The sequence below is a fragment of the Medicago sativa genome, chromosome 5 (genome assembly GCF_051527215.1).
Source record: "Medicago sativa cultivar Bolivia chromosome 5, Bolivia_mono, whole genome shotgun sequence".
NCBI classification, from domain to species: domain Eukaryota; kingdom Viridiplantae; phylum Streptophyta; class Magnoliopsida; order Fabales; family Fabaceae; genus Medicago; species Medicago sativa.
Window position 1 is genome coordinate 8,425,087 of NC_140753.1, and position 24,367 is coordinate 8,449,453.

Here is a 24,367-nt window from a genome sequence, read left to right on the forward strand (position 1 = left end):
AGCGAGTATATAATAGAGAGACTAATTTAACTTCAGGGTAAATATTTCAGAGACTAATTTGAGTATTATTTTTTGTCGTTGACTAAATTAGAATTCGAGAAAATTTTAGGGGTTGAATAGGACATTCACTCTTAATAAAATACATGAATGAGCAACTTTAGATAAACTTGTTTCCAGCTTATAACACCAACCATTATCATGTTAAGCACATACTACTCCATTCTCAAATCTAAGAAGAAATCAAACTAGGTTGTTTTATCTGGTTACAGATTTGAAAAGGGAGAGGAAGACAAAAGAACACTAAGGTGTTTTTGCCTAACATGGTGTAACCGAAAGTTCATTAGGCATTTAGGTATAACTAGAAAGAACCAAAATAAAACTGTAACATAATTAACTAAGCATTGATACTACAATATTATTACCATAGCCATATTATATTTTCCAGGTTCAAAATTATATTCCCCCTCAAAAAAAGTTCAAAACTCTATACCTTTTTACTTCAAATAAATGTTAACCTATCCAAAACATAAAAGACTGTATGTCTATTCAACAAATCATATTGTACAATATGCAAGATAATTCAGACCAAGAAAAACTCAACTTGTCACGATCAAATTTCACCTCAATGTGCAAAACAAAAGTTTATCCCTGTGCATCACACTGAAATGCATTGCAACCACACACTTGTCTGAAGGCAAGCAGACCGCTACTGCCTATGTGAACGGTTGGATTAATCCAACAGCTGAGAGAAGAACATGACCAAATATCATCTCATATTTCTTAGTTTTCACAAAATCCACTATGCAGCAAATCATCCCAAATCAACTATGTATGATCGAACCCATCATCACCGCTTCTCCGCCTATCCAAGTTCGCCATTGAAGCCGCCACCGTCACCGCATAAGAGATTCGTGATGGCTGAATAGCGATGGAACAACGTCGAATTTAACAAGATGCCAAGTTGAGCTTGCATAAAAAACCAGAAAAGAACCAGAAAATATCATTCCACTTCCATAATCTATTTGCTTCAGCTTGCATAAAAAACCAGAAAAGAACATAAAAAACCTAGAAATAATTGTTGCTGCATAATTGCTCTCATAGCACTTCTCAAAGAGTTGGTGTTGAAAGGTAACAAAAGATAGTATAAAAAAATCTGCTAGAAAATGAATTAACCAGTTTTTTTTAATTCTAATTTCTTCTCGCATCCGGCAGCAGACCGAGGATGCAATATGATTGTAATTATACAGACGGCAGTGCAATAATTATAATTTGAAGTTAAAAGAATACACTCCCAACTAGGTACTAATGATTATGCCATAAAATTACAAGAGTTACAACTTACAACAATGGTTAACACTTTAAAATAGGGAGACCTACTGAACCAAAATACAGTTCTATCAATACCATGGACAGTAAAAGTAAATAATTTGAGCAACTAGCCAAAGTAAGGTGGCTCTTCTCAGGATCTTACATTCTGAAATCCAAAACGCAAACAGTATTGTTAGAAAAACAGGCAGCGATCTTGTCACCCTCCTTGTTCCAACAAACCTCAAAAATACCTCCATTGCCATTGTATGTTTTAATGATCTTGCCATCATTCAAGGACCATATATTTATGGATTTGTCAGGGGACCCACTGGCTAAATACTCACCATTGGGACTAAATGCAACAGAATATACACCATCTCTGTAGAACCAAATAAACAAGTCAAAACCAAAAGAATTGGCTACATTAAAAAAAAACAACCAACTACCAGCCTGAAATGTTGTCAAGAAAACAACCACCAACCAGATAAACTAGAATAGAAGTTTAGCATTTTAAACATGAAATGAAAGTTGTGACTTCTAGTTTAGTTGACCGCTTAATAACAAGCAGGATGCTGGGAGGAGGAATTCTTAATTTATTTTCCCATCCATATATTCTTGCCAATGATATAACATACTATAAAGCTGAAAAAGACAGTACCTGTGTCCACTCAAGCTATAAATTAGTTTCCCGAGTTCCGCATCCCATAGCTTTACGGTAGAGTCAAATGATGCACTGTACAAAAAGGAATGACTAAACAGTGTTAAAAGAAAACAATTATCTGTCTAGTATTAAGAGAAATAAAAACACTTAACTGCACTAAATATTGTTTTAGTCAAAAACTAAGTAAATATGATCTAGAAGTCATTTTCTTTTTTACCTAAAACTCTTCAAATTCTTATTTTAATAAAAAAAATTAGAAGTTTATGATAAAATTAAGATATAAAACAATTTTAAGAACTAAGAGATAAGAAATTCAGGGAAAATTTGAAGGATTTTTTTTTGGTGGGGGCCGGGGTTTGAACCCCGGACCTTGCATATATTATGCATTGTCCATACCAACTGAGCTAAGCTCACGAGGACGAAAATTTGAAGGATTTTGTAGAATGTGAAGAGGGGGGAAAATTGAGTGTTTGAGTAGAATTTGATATTTTGAAAGGTGAGTAGCAGAACAAGGTATAAAACAAATTAGTGGATACAACTTATGAAATTTTGAATAGATTATGAGAATGAGAGACCAAATCAGCTCAAAGTATTAGTTTTTTTCACAAGAGCACAAAAAATTATTAGAAAAACCAATATCACACATTACCTAGTAGAGGAATTTAAAGTGCAATTAACCTAAAATAAAAAATAAATAAAAAACAAGCATAAATGCAGGTGCAGCCGCAGATATTCGGTCACGGTCACCATATTCAAACTAAACAATTTTACATGAAAAACTACACGGCATCAATTTAATAGAAACTCTGCCGCACTGAATATACAGTATGTAATTGATTGTTGGACTATCTCAGCTGACCCCCACAACCGGTGTCGGTAATGCTATTGTATTTGTAGTTGTTGGGCTCTGGGAAATAATTGACAGCTTAAAAACATTTAGGGGGAGAGGGACAAATATAAGTGTTCATAATTTCTTCTATGGGGTGGCCTGCCTCCGTCCAGTCTTTGATTCCCAGCACCCACAAATTCTAATTTTACAGTGAAAGCGAATGTTGAACATGGAAATAGTTTCTCAAAGTGTGCGGAAACACAAACAACTTGCTGAATTGAGTGAATTATATGCTTAAGAGTATAAGTTCTAATTTGAAGCATGCTTATTGAACGGGCATTTAGTTAAACTGTTTGTCCAAATGCTCCCTTAGAGCACTATATTTTAATTTAAACAAATGCACTGATCATTTAGCAACCTAAGATTCAGGTGACGAGAAATACAGATGATAGGGTGAACTAAATCTGTAAGATATCATTAATAAATAAACCCATGCAAGTAAATGAAGAGCATTGAAAATAAGCTATCATACCTAGCCAACACCAATTTCTTATTAGGGTTATTTGTACCAGGACCAGTAGGGCTCCATCTGATAGTATATACCTCCTACAAAAAAAAACATTATTTAGTTTTCCCAACAAGCTGCATAGTTTAAAAGCAGGTACAAATGCAAAATTTGTCACTGAAAATTATTCCCTAATTGGTACCTTGGAATGCTCCCTAAAATCATGAATATACTTATCTTGCTTCATACTCCATATCTACAAAACGAGAAATAATAAACATTCAGAATACAGAACAGTTAATTTCACAAATATTCTGGCAAAAAGACATTTACCGGAAAAAACGTCTTCTATAAAATAATTCTTTGATGGCAAACTATCGAAAAAACATGCTATTATGGAGTATAACCTTTGCAGTGTTATCGTCTGAACACGAGGCCAGTAATGAACCTGTGGGATCCCATTTGATACAATTAACTTCACTCTGAAATAGCATAAAGGTTGTTATCAGACAGTAAAGACATATAGAAGTACTACATTGCATTTAAATGAAATATCTTAATGTAATGCAGAACCAATAAGCTAGTTAACTGGAATTCAGTAAACCAAAGCATGTAATAAATGCTAACTTTGCTACCCCAATGAAGTCCCGCACTGCTGGTGAATTTGAAAAAAAGTCTACCCAAGTAGTCAGATACATTAGAAATTTGGGATTCATATAGAAAGCATCATCACAAGGTTATCCCCAAATTTGAGTAGTTAACTCAGCAACACATTTCTTTACTGTATAATCAATGCAGTAGGGGATAGTTTTCCCTCCCAAAAAGGTATAAGCACAGCATCAGTGTAACAGTGCAAAGCATATTCAAAACAAGGTAGGTGTATAAACCTGGTGCCCGATAAAAGTTTTTATTGGGATGTTATCGCCAATCTTGCAAACATGAATCATGGCGTCAGTGGAGCTTGATGCAAACGATACATTGTTGCGCCAATCAACGTCAAGTGTTGGACCTAAAAAAAGCCCAAATATTAAAAATAAAAATAGAAGTTCATAAACATGGTTTTCTCACCAAGAGTTCTCTTTTAGAGTTTTTTTGAAAAAAAAAAAAAAGAATATTATTGTAAAAAAATTACCTTTATGAAAAGCAAATTGTTGTTTCCATTTCTCTGCATGAACATCCCATACAATTGCAGTCTCATCACAACTTCCAGTAAGAATATAATCTCCTTTCTTATTCCACTTCAAAGAAAGTATGGCTCCCTTGTGCTTGCTTAATGTACTCTTCAGTTCACCTGGTCAAGCCCCGAATACACGATCAAAATAAGGATTTTGATTGAAGTCATAAGAGTAAATTCAAATACACACAAAATTGCCAACTTAAAAAATCAACAATATAATCAATGACTAGATATACCACGAACGCAACTAAATCAGACACTAAGATTTATCAAAATAAAGGTATCACTCAATGAAGAAGGAAAGATAGAAGAAAGGGCCTACCATTAGTGGTCCAAATTCGTGCATGACCATCATAAGCACCGGTTGCAAGTAGTGTCCCCTCCCCCTGTACAACACAGCCACCAAAGGTCAGGCTCTCCATAAGATATAATTACGTACGAGTTACTATTAAATATATTTAAGTTTTAAATGCACTTTCGGACCCCTAAATTAAAAAAAAAAATTTGAAGTTTTGGTCTCCCTATTTTAAAAATCAGTTTTTTTGGTCCCCTGTTTAACTTTTCTCTGGATCTTGGTCCCTTTGTCTCGTTTTTGGGTCATTTTTTATGATGTGGTCTATTCATTTCTAACATGGCAACGCTTATTAAGCATATTTTTGCTGACATGGATATTCAGTGAGGCTTAATAAGGGATGTCACGTCATAAATGAATAGGCCGCATCATAAAAAAATGACCCTAAAAAGAAATGGGGGACCAAAATCCAGAAAGAAAGAAAAAAAGATAAATATGGGACGAAAAAACCGACTTTTAAAACAGGGAGACCAAAACGTCTTTTTTATGAAAATAGGGGGACCAAAAGTGCATTTAAGCCTATATTTAATTATATGGTGCAAAACATGAACCATGAGCATAAGAGAAGAGGGAAAGATGAGCCCAGTCATTATCTTACAGTCCCGAATAACACCAAAGCAGTCTAATAGGCCCTTAACATGTGTGTAGGAGTAGGAGTAGGAGTAGGAATAGGAGAAGAGGAACCATGGGCCTAGTAACAAAGGCCTGCAAGTGGCATGATTGGGAGGGAGAATATGGAAAAATTTGGGGCAAGCTTGGGAGGGTCGACTGCACTGATGTCAGTCTTATTTTTCTTTTTCTGTTTCGTTTTCAGAGCATTCTTGCTGAGCCGCAAGGAGCTTAGCTCACATAATAGCATTCACAATTTTACATTTTGCAACTCCAAATAAATATCAATGGAGAAAAAATATATATTACACACACACCTAAAATGTTTGAATCAAAAGTTTAGGAAAAAAGTATGAGTAAAAAAATAGATAAACCTGACATATTTTATTGATTTTAATACACCATCCTTCTATTTTCAAAACCTACACAAAATTATCCTTATACGTTTCTTTTTCCCACAAAATTATTCTGCTCAAGAAAGCTCCAACAGGTGAGAAAAAGATACAAATGGATGTGAAAAATAAAAAAACTAGACGGGACTTTGAAGTCACTATCAGTAATCATGGATTCAAATAAGAATATGCCATCAAACTCACATTCCAATCAAGTGTAGTGACATCTTTATCTTTACTCTTTTCATTGGTTGTACCCTTGATGTGTTGCAACACCAACACAGTCGAAGGGTCGTTCTTGGAATCTAATTTACGTGTCCGTTCAGCTATTGTCCAAATACGAGCTGTTGAATCCCCAGACCTAAAAGTTCAGAAGAGAACAATAAAAGTATTCTTTAAAACATGTTTCAAAATAAAAGAAAATGAACAATGCCCTCTATTATTATATTTATTTTATAGATAACAATAACAAGGGTGTGTAGAATCAGAAGGGCATGCAGAATCAGACTTTATTATCAGGAAGATAAACTACCATTTCCACACATCAGATATATTTTACTACTAATAAAATGTAAGGCCTTTTGATCCTATCATATTTTATTTCTTTCAATAGTAAGTATATGAAAAGTAACAGTTACTTAAAAGAAGTTCTAAAAAATTGATAAAATAATAGACAAAAGTTGTTAGGAAAAATAATTTTATTTTTGTTATATATAAAATGGGGGAAAACCACCTGCCCTTGTCTATTCTAAGTTTCCATTAGTTTTCCAAATGACATAAAATTGTGTACTTCCATTGATGGTTCAAAGTATAAGCAAAACTCAAACTAATTCTACACCTATTTAATGATAGTGTTCCTAAAATGCCTTTCAAATTTATTTATTTTTAAATAGAAAATACCTTTCAATTGATTTTCCAATAACCTCTTTTATTCATACTAGCGTTTAGATGGCCACTCTGTGCCTGTCTATCCGCTCTTCTTATTGCGCTAATGAGTATAAATTGCAAACAATAGTTTTTATACAATTTTGATCAAGATTAATTTGATTTTGATTAAAATTATAGGTATAGATAATAGATATTTTGCACTTTTATATTGTAACAAACTATACTTATCATTTCCAATGATACCAACAATATAACAAATATAATATCTTTCAAAAAAATATAACAAATATCATAAATTCTTATCTATTTAAATGACACCACCAAAATAGCATTCTTATGGTCAAATTTGCTCAATGGTATAATTGGAAGGATATAAAGTCGGCCAATAAACGTCCACTTTCTTTATATATCGTATAGAAGACGAAAGGTAGTCTAGAAAATGCAATATTTGTTTATTACATCAAGCATAGTAAATGAGAATATTGCGCAAATGGAAATGTAAAATGGACAATACTGTGCACATGGGTTATAACATTTCTTCAACAAAAAAAATTAATAATTAACACATGTTTTATGCACAAAAAAATAAAATTGTGAGGAAGATACCAACCCTGATGCAAGAAAGGATCCTGTAGGACTCCATGCACAAGCACAGACCTAAGTGGATGGTAAACAGGCTCATTAACAGAAGAGTTAACAGAAGAAACCAAAACACAAACATGAAGCATTGACGAAATACTTCACCTCTGACTTATGCCCTTCCAAAATTGTCACATCTGACTTAAGAAATTCACATGGCTGAGATGTTGATGTTGTACATATGTCCATGGGCTCTGGTCCTATACAATTGAATGAAAACTTTTCAATCATCTTTTGAAGGATGCATATCAACTGAAACAGACAACTAGTTTGCATTTGTCGCATATTCTCACATAGAGAAGGTGGCTACATGGGTTCTGGTGGTGTAAATAGTTGCAACTTGCAAGTAAATTGGAGATTCAATGAGATATTCTCAATAAAGATAAAATACTCAGGATATTGAATAATAAGGACATACAGCTGAAAACACATAATATGAAAGACAACATTTCTAATCTTAAATCTGACAGAAGTGGCCAGTAGTAAACTGCTTATTCGAAATTCTCCAGGGCAGCAAACAAGATAACAGCTATTAATGAATTTTACTGATTAAAGAAACAAATATTTCAAAAATATGGTTGGAAGGAGATGGATAAAAGTCTAGTAATGGATGGGGAAAAAAAAAATTTACTAGCTATCCATATCATCAGGGAATCAATGTTATACCCATCACCGTCACTTTGTATAGTACCCACTCTTCATCGCCTAATCACCACATGCAAGCAATTAATGTATATTATGAATTTTGTAAGGAGTCATAGCAAACAAACAGGAATGCATGAACATAAAATGATAAAAACTAACAGAGGAATATAGAATTGTATGACATGATACCTGGGGAGAACTATTAACAAAAAATAATGCAGCTATACAACAAGAAATGCCAAACATGCAACAGAGAACACTTTTATAGAAGACAATGTAAACCAAATCCATTGAACAGGTGGTTACCTCCAAATGCTCCATCCTCCTCATGCTTTACCTTAACCTTATCTTCTTTTTTAGCATCTTCTTTTTTAGTACCATTAACCTTATCTTCTTTTTGAGGATCTTCTTTTTTAGCACCATTAACCTTATCCTCTTGATCTGAGACCATTTCTCTACTTATCTGATTTTCATTTGGCAGTTCTTGTTCTTTATGATTTTCGACCTTCTCTTTATCCTTTTCACATTCTTTCTCCCTTTCATGTGTTTCCTTTTCTATTGTCAGTCCACGCTCACCATCATGCTCTTTTTCAGATTCCTTATTTTTACCCTTCTGTAGTTTTCTTCTTCTTTCATTAATCATTTTCTTAAGTTCATGCACGTCTTTTGTGATAAGATCCAAAGGTTGTAAGAACGAAAAATCTTCATCGAAGTCTGCATCACACTGATAGGCCAACATTTATCAACATGAAACCCAGGTATGAAAAGCTTAAAAAAACGGCTCAAACAGATGAACATTGTGCTGATAGTGAATACAAGAATACAAAAAGTAAAGAATGCTAACATTATTCAAGTTAGCTTCCATCTCCAAGAACTGTAGTCCCTTCTGAACAAATGTAACAAGAGCCCCTGGTGGTACCATATTTCCATCAATGGGGCATTTGTTAATGCCACCCTCATTCCCAAACACAAAAGCAGAATGAGAGAAACCTGCAGTCATAAAATCAGTAGCATGTAAACCAATTCAGTTGCTTTGCACGTTCATGTTATGGCCTTCTTATAAATATGGAAAATATGTTTTCCTTTGTAGTAAAATAAAAATACTATTGTCAAATCAACTTCAAGAAGCTTTTCTCACTCTACTGGAAGTTCCTAGTGACCTAGTCAATATGATCCCTTTAACACAACTTCAACAATGGGTTGTTTTTCATAGTTATAGTTATCTATTCAAAAATCACAATCATTCCGTAAATTCAAGCTTACAAATGAGAAATTGTAATCAGCATTTATTTTGTTAAAAATATTTACAAACAGTAAATAAGTTAAGGATGAAAAAAACTTTTACTCTACAAATCAGATGAGAGCCATTTCATTCATTGCCTCAAACTCCGTGGCTCAAAGTTTAATGGTATATGATAGACCATTATGGCGTATTTGATCTATGTAGCCGACCCTACTTAGTGCGATAAGGCTTGGTTGTTGTTGTTGTTGGAGTAGCCAAAACTAACCAATTAAGACACATAGCTTCGCCTCTGACTAAAACACAACACAAAGAACCCTAGATAGCAGTAACCTGCGGTGACGCAGCAAACCTAGCTATTTACTATATAATATGTACTATAATTTTGGTATATCATATACGTTAATAATTAATAATTTAATACATCTCACTATCTCAGTATATGTAAAGTTAAAAGCATTCAGTAAACATTATCATATATAAAATTAGAGTGGTTACATTCACCTAAGTTACAATATATCCCAAATATAGCAGAAAATATTGATGTCATCTGAAATTTAAAAATATAAATAAAAAGACTAGTGAACAATGATGAGTGTTTATAAGAAAGATCATACAAATGAAAAATGATACATCATACATGTTAACTTCTTTATTCATTTAGACAACAAGTTACATAGAGCTGCAAATATTTTAGCTAAAAGTTTCTTATATGACTAGTTTAACGTGACAATACTTCTCTCTCTCTCCTCCAAAACGAGCCAAAGTTTCGCAACATACAACATATTATGTCAATCTAAACTTGGCAGCAAACAACATATAGAACTAATGACTTCATCACTGAAATCAATTATCGAACTGAATGTATATTATTATATGATCATAATATAAAACACAATGATGTTTGGTACACCTAAGCTTTTTTGTGGTAACCTTCCAGTTTTCAGAGAAAGGACCCTGGTAATCTGAAGTTCGGTCGAGAAAAACTGTTCCACCCAGAAATCGAACTTAGGTTCTCCTGAACAATTCATCCTTGGTGAAGCTCATTAACCACTTGAACCCAATTTTGACTAATTATCATATACCAAATAGCTGTGAAGCACATATACTCCTCCAATTAGACGTGTCCCGGTGTCGGATATGTATTGTGTCCGACACCAACACATATGATTACGTTGAATTAAGTCATTTTCTCAAATTATTATCGGTTGTCTACGTGTCTATTGTCTATGTATATGCTTGATAACTAAAAAGTAAACCTCGTAACTAGAAATTAAAGTCCAATTTCACTTCAAAATTCAAGTATCAACACCAAATATAATTTTTTTCAGCAACAGATCTAACAAATTTCCTTCAAGCATTAATCTACAATCGGGAGTTAGAAATTCCCCCAAGTTTATGAACAGTGACTAAACCCTGATCTGGTTGAAAGCAATTAAAAACATTGAATATTCGAAATTCGTATAAAATATATGCCCTTGACATTTGGTTGACTGAAAAAGACCAAAGAAGAAGAACGAAATTGAAGATGAAATAAAAGAGAATGAAGTAACCTGATTCTTGAAGATAACGAAAGACGAGATAGTTGAGTTCGACGGAAGTGATTGAAGCCATGTTGCATGAGTGTGTGTGCAGAGAGAGAGAGAGAGAGTACTGTTTGTGTCAACGCGGCAGAAGACACTGGTGCGAAGAAAAGGCAGTAAGCGGCAAGTTCTAACAAATTCGCGGAAAAGGACGCTGTGTAGTCTTCATAGTTCATACATCACCCTTCATTTGGTTCAACATAGGGGGAGAAATGCGAGATATTATAATTAAATAAATATTTGTTTTTTTTTTTTTTTACAAAGTTACTCCATCCGGTCACTATTATAAACAAAAGTTAAATACAGTAGAAACTCTATAAATTAATAATGTCAGGACCGAATAAATTTATTAATTTAGAGAGTTATTAATTTATCGATAAATTAATAATTATTAATTTAAAAAGTTTTTAAGTAATTATATTGTACATACCAAACAAAAAGGCAAATTAGTCTATGCCTCTTAGAATTATGTTGCAGCGAACCTTGGGACTCAACATAAATTAGTAACTACTGTGTTCATATGCATTAGAAATCACTTATGGAGCCTGTTACGCGAAAGGAAGCACTTCTGGCGTCGAAGTACTCTTCACAACTTTATGATACAATACAAAAAAATACAACACCTGAGCTATTGGATGCAATAAGAAAAGTTAGAGATGAGCTCCAAACAGACTTGAACTTTAAAGGAAAACAGACAACTATTGAATCATATTTCAATAGAGTGTAATATATTTTTTTTCAGTTTCTATGAATTATTAATTTATGATTTTCTTGGGACCGAAAATTATAAAGGGATCTCCCGAAAAATTATCATCTTATTATTTTATCGAGTTTTTCAATTTTTTACATTGGCCCAAGTCGGGACCGGACAAATTTATTATTTTAGAGAGTTTATTAATTTACCGAGTATTAATTTAAAGAGTTTCTACTGTAGAACATTTGACTTATTTATAAAAAAAGGTTGATAAGCATATATTTCTTAAGAGGCTGATAGGTCAATAAAATTTTGTAAAGCTTGTACATCCATTTTTTATCATGTCCGGGCTTTTCAAAAGGTCAGGTCAGACTTAAAATAAAACCTTTGACAGACTAATAGATCAGGCTTAAGCTTTATTTTTTTTCAACCAGGTCTGGCCTATTTAAGCAATGTTTGGCTTGGTCCGACCTATTCCCAACCCTAATGACAGGCAAGCCGAAAAAGAAATTTGAACTTCTCTGAAACTTTTTAATGTCTAGATCCAAGACCAAGTATGTAAAAGGGTAGTGAGATTAACCTAATATGTACGAGAAAGAAGCCAGGCATAACCACTCTTGGTAGTGTCGACGTCGTTATTATTTAACCAAATGAAAGCATTTTCTATAGAATCATTAAACTTGGTGTGGGTGTTGTTGACAATGTCTAAATCCATAAGAGATAAATAAAAGTAGAGGAACTCACCAAAAGTATGAGGAGCCAGATCATGCACGCCAAGTATAGCCTTCTTGGAGAGTAGATTTAGCACGCATGATGGAAGACCAAGTAGAAGACCCACTGGATTGACCACAATTATGAAGGATTTTGGGGCGGGATACATAGCGATTTGAGAGAAAATTCATTTAAAGTTTGTTTGAGGATTGGAGTATGTCCCAGACAAGTTTTCCAAGGAGACAAATATTTGCATCTTTGGCCGATCTCAATCCTAAACCACCAAGATGATTGGGACAAAAAAAAATCTTCCAACTCACCAAGTGAATATCTCTGTTGTTAGAACCTCTCCAAATAAAATTGCGAGTAGTTTGATCAATATTATCACAAATGCTTTGTGAGAGCCGGGATATCTACATATAATAAGTTGGAATGGAGGATAACACAGAAGAAGCAAAAGCTAATATACATGGTTTGTTGAGAAGCCTGTTCTTCGAAGAAGCAAGTCGAGATTAAATTTTCTCAATGATAAAAAGAAAATCACTTATTTTGCCCGTCCTTTTAGTACTGGGAATCCCAAATATTTGTCAAGAGAGGTAGTGCTTCTTGTCTTGTCTTGAGGGGTAGTGCTTCTAGTTAGAGAAGTGAGCCTATTGATCTTGTCTTGAGGGGCACCTGTAGAGTAAAAAACCCTGGACTTTGACAGATTCAATCTTGAAGCACGACTAAAACGATCAAACAAATCAATGATAAATCTGAACTGAGAATTTATAGCCTTAGTAAAAAGAAGGACGTCATCCGCAAATAGGAGGTGGGACAGCTGAGGGTCGGCGTTGGATATATGGATGAGGTTCCAAGTCCGTCGAAGAACAACATTGTTGATGGAAAGGGAGAGCTTTTCCATACAGAAGATGAAGGGGCGGATCACCTTGTTCCCATTCTAGAGGATAGAGAAAGTGGAGAAGGTAACATAGTGCATGATTAACCTGATGGCGGTGTTCGAGAAGCCAAAGTCATGAAAGCAAAGGAGGGAAGATAAGAGATTTTAATCAAAAATATGTTTGATTCTCTAAGGGAAACGATTTTAAATTTAAAATTAATTTAAATTCTTACTCTTATAGTCTTAAAACACTGTATTTTTATTTATCATCTCATAAAAAATAAAAGGGTTAATTAAGTAAATGGTCCCTATAAATATTCAGAATTTTGTTTTTAGTCCCTACAAAATAAAATCACACTTTTTAATCCCTATAAAATTTTCCATCAACATTTTTAGTCCCTATAAAATTTTCCATCAGCATTTTTAGTCCCTATAAAATTTTTCCATTAGCATTTTTAGTCCCTAAAATGCTTAAGGAAAATGTCACAAGGACTAAAAAGTGTGATTTTATTTTGTAGGGACTAAAAACAAAACTGTGAATATTTATAGGGACTAAAAACTTAATTAACCTAAAATAAAATAATACAAACGCTAATTCTGTGTTCTTCCCCCTCCCTGGTAGGTCGAATTTTTTAGCTGGTTGTTATCATTTTGGCTTTGCATAGTTGTTTTTGTTTCGGTTTGTTATTATTTTGGCTTTGCATAGTTTGTTTTTGTTTCGGTATTTAAATGTAACGAACAAAAATACATACCTTTAAAATGTTTCTGCATGATTGTTTCTAGTTACACCCCAACTATTTTTAGTTACACCCCAAATTGACAAAAGTACCCCTAACCAGTTTTGAGTTAAAATAAAATAAAATATTATCAGTAGTCTTCTCTTATCTCCACAAGCGCCATGGAAATAGATCTGTAACTTGGTAACCCTTTGCGTCGTTTAGGTCTCTATCGCATCCTGTGGTCATCATGATAAGTAGGGGTGTTTTTAATTTGACGAATTCAATGACATAACATTTGTAGAATTTGGGAGAAGTTATGAAAGAAAGAAATTGTGTGCAAATTAGAGGATTACGATGTATAAACAAAATCATCTGGTACACATTTTTGCTTCGTTTCCTACCCAATATAATTTTCACAATCATCCAGTACACATTTTCACGCTAATTCAATTTACATATTCACACGCTAATTCAATTTACATATTCACACGTCAATTGATTTCACGTATACATACACTAACTAAGGTTACAGTTCACACGCATGAGGCTAAGGGCTATTTCGGTATAATAATAAAATATTAATGGAATTTGGGTGTAACTGGATGATTTAGGGGTGTAACTAAAACAAATCTTTCTGCATTTGTTGCTGCGCGCGTTTGTTTGGGTAACCGTGTTTGTTTTTTTTAAAGTAAAGCAAAAATTGTCAAAGACAAATAAAGCGAAAATTGTGTAACTCCCCTCATTAGTGGTTATCAGATTTGGTAAGAGGTGCTGACCAATTGGGTGGTGTTATAATAAGCCAAAATGTAGGGCATTCGTGCGTTTCTTGCTTAGCGGCTTCGTTTATAAGCATTTTCCAAAATAAAGACGCGGTACAAGATTCGAAACAGGAGCATAGAAACAATCCACCGAAAGAGCTTGTAGAAAGTTCAATTTTATGGTTTCTATTTTTGTTCTCTACAGCTTCTTTTTCTGCCAAATGAGGTTGTAAAAAGCTACTTTTTATGTATATGAGCTTCTTGTAAAATATGTATAGCCCTAGAAGTTCTAATTAAGTCAGGACAAACACTACCTAAACTGTATAAAAATAAAATAGGCCACTAATGCCTTGTGTTAAGCTAGCCCAGTAATGCTCTCCCACAAAAGACTGCAGCTACCTACCAAATAGTTACCCAATGAGAACATACCTTGGAGCTATCTGGCAGCAGACTGAGAATGCGACATGATAACGATTATACAGACGGCTGTGCAATAATTACAGTTTGAAGTTAAAAGAATACACTCCCTACTAGTTACTAATGATTATGCCATAAACTTACAACGGAGTTACAAGAATGGTTAAAAACTTAAAGGAAAATGCTAACAAGTGCACCTACGGCACTACCGAACCAAAATACAGTTCTGTCAATATCATGGACAGTAAAAGTAAATAATTTGAGCAACTAGCCAAAGTAAGGTGGCTCTTCTCAGGATCTTACATTCTGAAATCCAAAACGCAAACTGTATTGTTAGAAAAACAGGCAGCGATCTTGTCACCCTCCTTGTTCCAACAGACCTCAAAAATACCTCCATTACCGTTGTATGTTTTAATGATCTTGCCATCATTCAACGACCATATATTTATGGATTTGTCATGGGACCCACTGGCTAAATACTCACCATTGGGGCTGAATGCAATAGTATATACACGATCCCTGTAGAACCAAATAAACCAGTCAAAACCAAAAGAATTGGCACCAACTACCAGCCTGAAATGTTGCCAAGAAAACAACCAGACACCAGATAAACTATAATAGAAGTTTAGCATTTTAAGTATGAAATGAAAGTTAGGACTTCTAGCTTAGTTGACCGCATATTACAAGCAGGATGCTGGGAGGAGGAATTCTTAATTTATTTTTCCATCCATATATTCTTGCCACTGATATAACATAAAAAGCTGAAAAAGACTGTACCTGTGTCCATTCAAGCTATGAATTAGTTTCCCGAGTTCCGCATCCCATAGCTTTACGGTAGAGTCAACTGATGCACTGTACAGAAGGAATGACTAAATAGTGTCAAAAGGAAGCAATTTTCCGTCTAGTATTGAGAGAAAAATAAAAAACAGTTAACTGCACAAAATATTGTTTTAATATAAAATTAAGTAAATATGATCTAGAAATCATTTTCTTGATCACCTAAAACTCTTCAAATTCTTATTTTTATAATTTTAGAAATTTATAATAAAATTAGGAATTTTTTTTTTTTTTTAAGAACTAAGAGATTCGAAATGCACTAAACTTGAAGAATTTTGTAGAATGTGATGAGGGGGAAATACACTAAACTTGAAGAATTTTGTAGAACGCGATTAGGGGAGAAATTTGAGTGTTTTGAGTAGAACTTGATATTTTGAACAGTGAGTAGTGGAACAAGGTTTAAAACAATGTAGTGGATTCAACTGATGAAATTTTGAATAGAGTATGACAATTTGAGAGACTAAATTAGCTCAAAGCCTCAAAGTATTAGTTTTTATCACAAGAGCACAAAAAATTATTAGAAAACCAATATCACACATTAGCTAGTAGAGAAATTGTAAGTGCAATTAACCAAATTTAAAAAGACAACGAGCATAGTTGCAGGTGCAGGCGCAGATATCCGGTCACCATAATCAAATTAAACAACTTTATATGAAAAACTACACGGCATCAATTTAATAGAAATTCTACTGCACTGAATATACAGCATGTAATTTATTGTTAGACTATCCCAGCTGACCCCTACAACCGGGGTTGATAATCATATTGTATTTATAGTTGTTGGGCTCTGGGAAAAAATTGACAGCTTAAAAACATTTGGGGGGAGGGGGGACAAATGCATGTGTTTGTAATTTCTTCTTTGGGGTGGCCTGCCTCCGTCCACACTCTGATTCCCATCACCCACAAATTCTATTTTAGAGTGAAAGCAAATGATGAAAATGAAAATAGTTTCTCAAAGTGTGCGGAAACACAAACAACTTGATGAATTATATGCTTAAGAGTATAAGTTCTAATTTGAAGCGTTCTATAAGAACGAGCAAATAGTTAAACTGTATGTCCAAATACTCCCTTAGAGCACTATACTTTAATTTAAACATATGCATTGATCAGTTAGCAACCTAAGATTCAGGTGACGAGGAAAACAGATTATAGGGTGAACTAATTCTGTAAGATATTATCAATTAATAAATCCATGCAAGTCAATGAAAGAGTGTTGAAAATAAGAAGCTATAATACCTAGCCAACACCAATTTCTTATTAGGGTTATTTGTAGCAGGACCAGTTGGGCTCCATCTGATAGCATATATCTCCTACGAAAAAACCATTATTTAGATTTCCCAACAACCTGTATAGTTCAAAAACATGAATATTCCCTAATTGGTACCTTGGAATGCTCCCTAAAATCATGAATATACTTATCTTGCTTCATACTCCATATCTACAAAACGAGAAACAATAAACATGCAGAATACAGAACAGTTAATTTCACAAATATTTTGGTAAAAAGACATTTACTGGAAAAAACGTCTTCTATAAAATAATTTCTTGATGGAAAACTATCGAAAAACATGCTATTATGGAGTATAACCTTTGCAGTGTTATCGTCTGAACACGAGGCCAGTAATGAACCTGTGGGATCCCATTTGATACAATTAACTTCACTCTGAAATAGCAGAAAGGTTGCTATCAGACAGTGAAGACATATAGAAGTACTACATTGCATTTAAATGAAATATCTTAATTTAATGTAGAACCAATAAACTAGTTTAGTGGAATTCAGTAAACCAAAACATGTAATAAATGCTAACTTTGCTGTCCCAATGAAGTCCCACATTGCTGGTGAATTCGAAAAAAGAGTCTACCCAAGTAGTCAGATACATTAGAAATTTGGGATTCATCTAGAAAGCATCATCCCAAGGTTATCCACCAATTTTAATAGTTAACTCAGCAAGACAAATTTTATTGTAATAAATGCAGTAGGGATAATTTTCCCTCCCAAAAAGGTAAGCACGGCATCAGTATTCCAGTGCACAGAATAATAATTCAAAACAAGTTAGGTGTATAAACCTGGTGCCCGGCAAAAGTTTTTACTGGGTTGTTTTCGCCAATCTTGCAAACATGTATCATGGTGTCATTGGAGCTTGATGCAAATGACACATTATTGCGCCAATCAACGTCGAGTGTTGAACCTAAACAAAGCCGAAATTAAAAAAATAAAAGTAGAAGATCATAAACATGGTTTTCTCGCAGAATTCTATTTTAGAGTTTTTGTAAAAAAAATAAAAGAATATTATAGTAAAAAATTAATTTACCGCTGTGAAAATCAAATTGCTGTTTCGATTTCTCAGCTTGAACATCCCATACAATTGCAGACCCATCGAAACTTCCAGTAAGAAGATAATCTCCTTTCTTATTCCACTTCAGAGAAAATATGGGTCCCTTGTGTTTGCTTAATGTACTCTTTAGTTCACCTGGTCAAAGCCCCGAACACATGATTAAAATAATGATTTTGATTGAAGTCATAAGAGCAAATTCAAATACAGAGAAAATTCCCAGCTTAAAAAATTAACAATATAATCAATATATATACCACAAATGCAACTAAACCAGACACTAAGATTTATCAAAATAAAGGTATCACTCAAAGAAGGAAAGGCAGAAGAAAGGGCCTACCATTAGCGGTCCAAATTCGTGCTTGACCATCATAAGAACCAGTTGCAAGTAGTGTCCCCTCCCCCTGTACAACAGCAACCAAAGGTCAAGCTCTCCATAAGAGATAAGTAAGTACGAGTTACAATTAAATATATTTAAGTCTTAAATGCATTTTGGTCCCCTAAATTTAAAAAAACATTAAAAGTTTTGGTCTCCCTACTTTAAAAATCAGTTTTTTGTTCCCCCTATTTAACTTTTCTCTGGAAAAAAGTATTAGTAAAAAAATAGATCAACCTGAAAATTTTTATTTATTTTAACACAGCATCCTTCTATTTTCAAAACCTACACAAACCTCCCTAATAAGAACAAAATTATCCTTATACATTTCATTATCCCACAAAATTGCTCTGCTGAAGAAAGCTTCAACGGGTGAGAAAAAATAGAAACGGATGTGAAAAATCAGAAAACTGAACAGGACCTTGAAGTCACTATCAGTAATCACAGATTCAAATAAGAATATGCCATCAAACTCACATTCCAATCAAGTGTAGTGACATCTTTATTCTTTTCAGTGGTTGTACCCCTGATGTGCTGCAACACCAACACAGTCGAAGGGTCGTTCTTGGAATCTAATTTACGCGTCCCTTCAGCTATTGTCCAAATACGAGCTGTTGAATCCCCAGACCTAAAAGTTCAGATGATAACAATAAAAGTATTCTTTAAAACATGTTTCAGAATAAAAGAAAATGACCAATGTCCTCTATTAATCTACTTATTTTCTAAAGAAGAAATAGATAACAATAACAAGGGCGTGTAGAATCAGAAAGGCATGTAGAATCAGAAGTTATTATCAAGAATATAAACTATCATTTCCAAGCATCATATATATTTTACTACTAATAAAATGTAAGGCCTTTTATATCCTATTATCTTTTATTTCTTTCAATAGTTTTTAATGACACGGAAAGTAACAGTTAAAAAAAAGTTCTATAAACCTGATAAAAAAATAGACAAAAGTTGTTAGGAATTTTAAAAAAAAAAAATTGTTAGAAATATAAAAAAGCAATCAATTAAAAAAGGGGAAAAACCACTTGCCCTCGTCTATTCTATGTTTCCATTAGTTTTAAACGACATAAATTGTGTACTTCCTCCAGTTTCGAATATAAGCAAGTTTAGTGGTTCAAACTATAAGCAAAAATTCAAACTAATTCTACACCTATTTAATAATAGTGTTCCTAAAATACCTTTCAAATTTATTTAGTTTTTTGAATAGAAAAAACCTTAAAATGAATTTATATTTGATTTTCCAATAACCTCTTTTATTCATATGACGGGTAGTTTAGAAAATGCAATATTTTTGTATTACATCAAGCATATAAAATGAGAATATTGCGCAAATGGAAATGTAAAATGGACAATACTGTGCACGTGGGTTATAACTAAGGGTTAATTAAGTAAATGGTCCCTGTAAATATTCAGAATTTTGTTTTTAGTCCCTATAAAATAAAATCACACTTTTTAGTCCCTATAAAATTTTCCATGAGCATTTTTAGTCCTTATAAAATTTTTCCGTCAGCATTTTTAGTCCGTCAAAAATTTCCATCAACATTTTGGTCCCTAAAATGCTTAAGGAAAATGTCACAAGGACTAAAAAGTGTGATCTTATTTTGTAAGGACTAAAAACAAAACTGTGAATATTTATAGGGACTAAAAATTTAATTAACCCTATAACAAAATACACACGTTTCTTCAACAACAAAAAAAATTAATAATTAACACATTAACACATGTTTTATGCACACAAAAAAAATTGTCAAGAAGATACCGACCCTGATGCAAGAAAGGATCCTGTAGGACTCCATGCACAAGCACAGACCTAAGTGGATGGTAAACAGGCTCATTAACAGAAGAGTTAACAGAAGAAACCAAAACACAAACATGAAGGATTTAAGAAATACTTCACCTCCGACTTATGCCCTTCCAAAATTGTCACATCTGACTTAGGAAATTCACATGGCTGAGATGCTGATGTTGTACATATGTCCATGGGCTCTGGACCTATACAATTGAATGAAAACTTTTCCATCATCTTTTGAAGGAAGCATATCAATTGAAACAGACAACTAGTTTGCATTTGTCACATATTCCCACATAGATCAAGTAGGGGCATGGGTTCTAGTGATGTAAATAGTTGCAACTTACAAGTAAATTGGAAATTTCAATGAGATATTCTCGATAAAAAAAATACTCAGGATATTGAATAAGAAGGACATAATTGATAACACATAATATGAAAGAGAACATTTCTAATCTTAAATCTGACAGAAGTGGCCAGTAGTAAACTACTCATTCGAAATTCGCCAGGGCAACAAACAAGATAACAGCTATTAGTGAATTATACTGATTAAAGAAACAAATATTTCAAAAGTATGGTTGGAAGGAGATGGATAAAAAATTACTAGCTGTTCATATCATCAGGGAATCGATGTTATACCCCATTACTCTTCATCGCCTAATCACTATACGGAAGCAATTCATGTATATTATAAATTTTATAAGGAGTCGTAGCAAACAAACAGAAACGCATGAACATAAAATGAGAAAAACTAACAGAGGAATATAGAATTGTATGACATCGATACTTAGGGAGAACTATTAATAAATAATAATGCAGCAATACAATATGAAAGGCCAAACATGCAACAGAACAGAGAACACTTTTATAGAAGATAATATAAACTAAATCAGTTGAACTGGTGGTTACCTCCAAATGCTCCATCCTCCTCAAGCTTTACATTAACCTTATCTTCTTTTTTAGCACCATTAACCTTACCTTCTTTTTTAGCATCTTCTTTTTTAGTACCATTAACCTTGTCTTTCTTTTTAGCATCTTCTTTTTTAGCACCATTAACCTTATCTTCTTGATCTGAGACCATTTCTCTACTGATCTGATTTTCATTTTGCAGTTCTTGCTCTTTATGATTTTCTACCTTCTCTTTATCCTTTTCACGTTCTTTCTCCCTTTCCTGTCTTTCCTTTTCTCTCGTCGGTCCACGGTCACCATCATGCTCTTTTTCAGATTCCTTATTTTTACCCCTCTGTCGCTTTCTTCTTCTTTCATTTATCATTTTCTTCAGTTCATGTACGTCTTTTGTGATAAGATCCAAAGGTTGTAAGAACGAAAAATCTTCATCGAAGTCTGCATCACACTGATAGGCCAACATTTATCAACATGAAACCCAGGTATGAAAAGCTTAAAAAGATGACTCAAACAGATGAACATTGTGCTGATAGTGAATACAAGAATACAAAAAGTAAAGAATACTGACATTATTCAAGTTAGCTTCCATCTCCAAGAACTGTAGTCCCTTCTGAACAAATGTAACAAGAGCCCCAGGTGGTACCAAATTTCCATCAATGGGGCATTTGTTAATGCCACCCTCATTCCCAAACACAAAAGCAGAATGTGTGAAACCTGCAGTCATAAAACCAGCACAATGTAAACCAATTCAGTTGCTTTGCACATTCATGTTATGGCCTTCTTATAAAGGGCAGCCCGATGCACTAAAGCTCCCGCGCAGGGTCCGAGGAGGGGAAACCCATAACAAGAACAGCAAGATTACCACAAAAAACACTATATGTTGTTTAGTTTAACTCGACAACACTTCTCTCGCTCATAGTCACATAATTCGTAATTCTTTTGGTACGCGGTACGGGAACGGGTTCGTGCTACGCCATATGAAAAGAATTTGGTACGTATGGGGGTATAGAGCTTCGGTATGCTCGGTTCGTAGTGTTAATACTATCGGTTATCAAGTGTAGTGTAAGCTATCAATAAATTTTAAGAAAAAGTGTTTTCTACTACTAAACTTCATCCAAAGGTATAAGATTAATAATACGTACTAATTTAATTTAAAACATGTCTAAAAATATTAATATCATCATAGTCAAAATCTGAGACTTACATAATTACGAGTAGTATGATCATTTTGTTAAAATAATAGCTTTTCCCAAAACATCTTTTTTTGTTTTTGTTTTGAAAGAAGCCTTTGCCAAAACAATTTATTATTGTTTGTTTCAGCTACCTAATATTTTTAATATTCTCTCCATCATCGAGAAAAAAAGTCTCTTCTTTCAAAAAGAAAAATTAAAGTCCCTCACTTAACCTTTCGTCTTCAACGGTTCCAACACTCCACTCGTTTCTTCCTCTCTCCTGTTTCTTTCTCTCTGAATCTTTCATACAACCTAAAATTGCATCTTCACTATCTTTCTCTCATGTCTTGATGTTGAAATCGAAACTGGAAAACACGGAAATTGAATCATCTTTTCTTGGTTCGCTCTTCCATTTCTGTGGTACGCTGACTCCTGCGAATTCTGCAGGAATTTGGACGAACCTGGTTCGCAAAAGTACCGCGAACCAATTTGCGGTTCGCTAGCAAGGGTAGCGAATTCTGTGACTATGCTCTCGTTATTCTCCAAAACGTGCAAAAGTTTCACAACTATGACATATAAGGTCAATCTAAACTCGGCAGCAAACAACGTAAAACTAATGAATTCACCAATGAAATCAATTAACGAACTCGGCAGCAAACAACGTAAAACTAACGAACTCACCAATGAAATCAATTAACAAACTCGGCAGCGAACAACGTAAAACTAACGAATTCACCAATGAAATCAATTAACGAACAGTCACAGCGAGTTTGTGTTTTGATCAATTATAATTATATACTAAAAAGTAAAACTCATAGCTAGAAATTCATCTACAAATTCACTTCAAAACTATAAGATTCAATTCAAGTGTCAACACCAAATCGTATCAATTTTTCAGCAACAGTGACTAAACCCTAATTCGGTAGCAACAACATTATAACCGTTGGCTTGAATGAATTGAAAACATTGAATATTCAAAATTCGTATAAAGTCTAAACGCTTGACATTTGGTTGACAGAAAAAGATTAAGGAAAGACCTAACGAAGAAAATGTAAAAAATGCGTACTAATGAAATTGAAGATGAAATACCTGATTCTTGAAGGTAGCGAAAAACGAGATAGTTGAGTTCGACGGAGGTGATGGAAGCCATGTTCGTTGAAGAGAACGGGTTTGGAGATTTTTTCTTTTTTGGTGTGAAGGGTTTGGGGATTTTTTAGAACGAAAGTTATAGTAAAGTGATAAGCATGAGTGTGCTGTGTGTGTCAACGCGGCAGAAGACACGGTGGGAAAAAAGGGCAGTAAGCGGCAAGTCCTATATAATTCCCGGACGAAGAGGTTCAAGGGCCTTTACAACCGTCATTAACTAAACTACTAGCACCTACATGCCACCTAGCACCTATGTACTCCAGTCCTTGGGTCAATAAAAGTTGATGTATTTGGACTAAATTTTTAACTAGATACATCAATTTTTATTGACCAAACTTTCTCTAATAAATAAGACCGGAGGGAGTATTTTTTTTCGAGTGAATAGGCAAAAACACCCCTGAAATTGCAACTAACCCTCATGATTTTCAAGAAACTTCAAAAACCCTCTTGAAATTGTCAAACATTGGGTCAATTTATCTCTCCGTCAATTTCAACATGATGTGGCGTTTGACTGTTTATGTGGCACTGTCACGTGTCTGACGTGTCATGCCACGTCACAAGGGGTAAATTTTTCTCCTTTTTTTTTTACGTTTATGAGCAAACACCTCCTGAAATTTTACACTTATGTGAAAAATACTCCATGAAATTGATAATAATCAAGCAAATTGGTCCCTATAACAAAACAATATTCTTCTTCTCCCTATGACATGCATCAATAGTGAATCCTTATCTGTTGACCCAACAAACATAGACCCAACAAAAAATTCTATAAAATTCAATAGAGTTAAAAAA

The 24,367-nt window shown here is 33.8% G+C and overlaps 2 protein-coding genes across 2 annotated transcripts; both read right to left on the reverse strand.

Moving 5' to 3' along the window:
* Nucleotides 1-1,164: 1,164 nt before the first annotated feature.
* LOC146919711 (WD40 repeat-containing protein HOS15-like) lies at nt 1,165-11,030 on the reverse strand. The gene is made up of 14 exons (XM_085713144.1): nt 10,799-11,030; nt 8,850-8,995; nt 8,312-8,729; nt 7,466-7,560; nt 7,332-7,378; nt 6,038-6,194; nt 4,803-4,866; nt 4,436-4,594; nt 4,191-4,312; nt 3,711-3,785; nt 3,506-3,559; nt 3,331-3,404; nt 1,967-2,041; nt 1,165-1,687 (listed from the first exon to the last, which is right to left on the reverse strand). Exons 1-14 carry the CDS (start codon nt 10,857-10,859, stop codon nt 1,468-1,470), a joined length of 1,767 nt encoding a protein of 588 aa, XP_085569270.1. The 5' UTR covers nt 10,860-11,030; the 3' UTR covers nt 1,165-1,467.
* Nucleotides 11,031-15,042: 4,012 nt separating this feature from the next.
* Nucleotides 15,043-23,802, reverse strand: LOC146919712 (WD40 repeat-containing protein HOS15-like). The gene is made up of 14 exons (XM_085713143.1): nt 23,519-23,802; nt 21,826-21,971; nt 21,261-21,705; nt 20,460-20,554; nt 20,326-20,372; nt 19,031-19,181; nt 18,518-18,581; nt 18,157-18,315; nt 17,912-18,033; nt 17,433-17,507; nt 17,229-17,282; nt 17,081-17,154; nt 15,785-15,859; nt 15,043-15,526 (listed from the first exon to the last, which is right to left on the reverse strand). The coding sequence occupies exons 1-14, from the start codon at nt 23,577-23,579 to the stop codon at nt 15,307-15,309; spliced, it is 1,788 nt and encodes a 595-aa protein (XP_085569269.1). The 5' UTR covers nt 23,580-23,802; the 3' UTR covers nt 15,043-15,306.
* Nucleotides 23,803-24,367: the final 565 nt, after the last annotated feature.

Excerpts from the sequence above, each read along its gene's own strand:
- LOC146919711 (XM_085713144.1), bottom strand. The coding sequence starts at position 10,859 with ATGGCTTCAATCACTTCCGTCGAACTCAACTATCTCGTCTTTCGTTAT. Across the intron at positions 6,195-7,331 it reads GGATCCTTTCTTGCATCAGG|GTCTGGGGATTCAACAGCTC; the intron begins GTTGGTATCTTC and ends CTGAACTTTTAG. Across the intron at positions 1,688-1,966 it reads TATAGCTTGAGTGGACACAG|AGATGGTGTATATTCTGTTG; the intron begins GTACTGTCTTTT and ends TTGGTTCTACAG.
- LOC146919712 (XM_085713143.1), bottom strand. The coding sequence starts at position 23,579 with ATGGCTTCCATCACCTCCGTCGAACTCAACTATCTCGTTTTTCGCTAC. Across the intron at positions 18,316-18,517 it reads ACGAATTTGGACCGCTAATG|GTGAACTAAAGAGTACATTA; the intron begins GTAGGCCCTTTC and ends GGCTTTGACCAG. Across the intron at positions 17,155-17,228 it reads ATTTTAGGGAGCATTCCAAG|GAGATATATGCTATCAGATG; the intron begins GTACCAATTAGG and ends GTTTTTTCGTAG.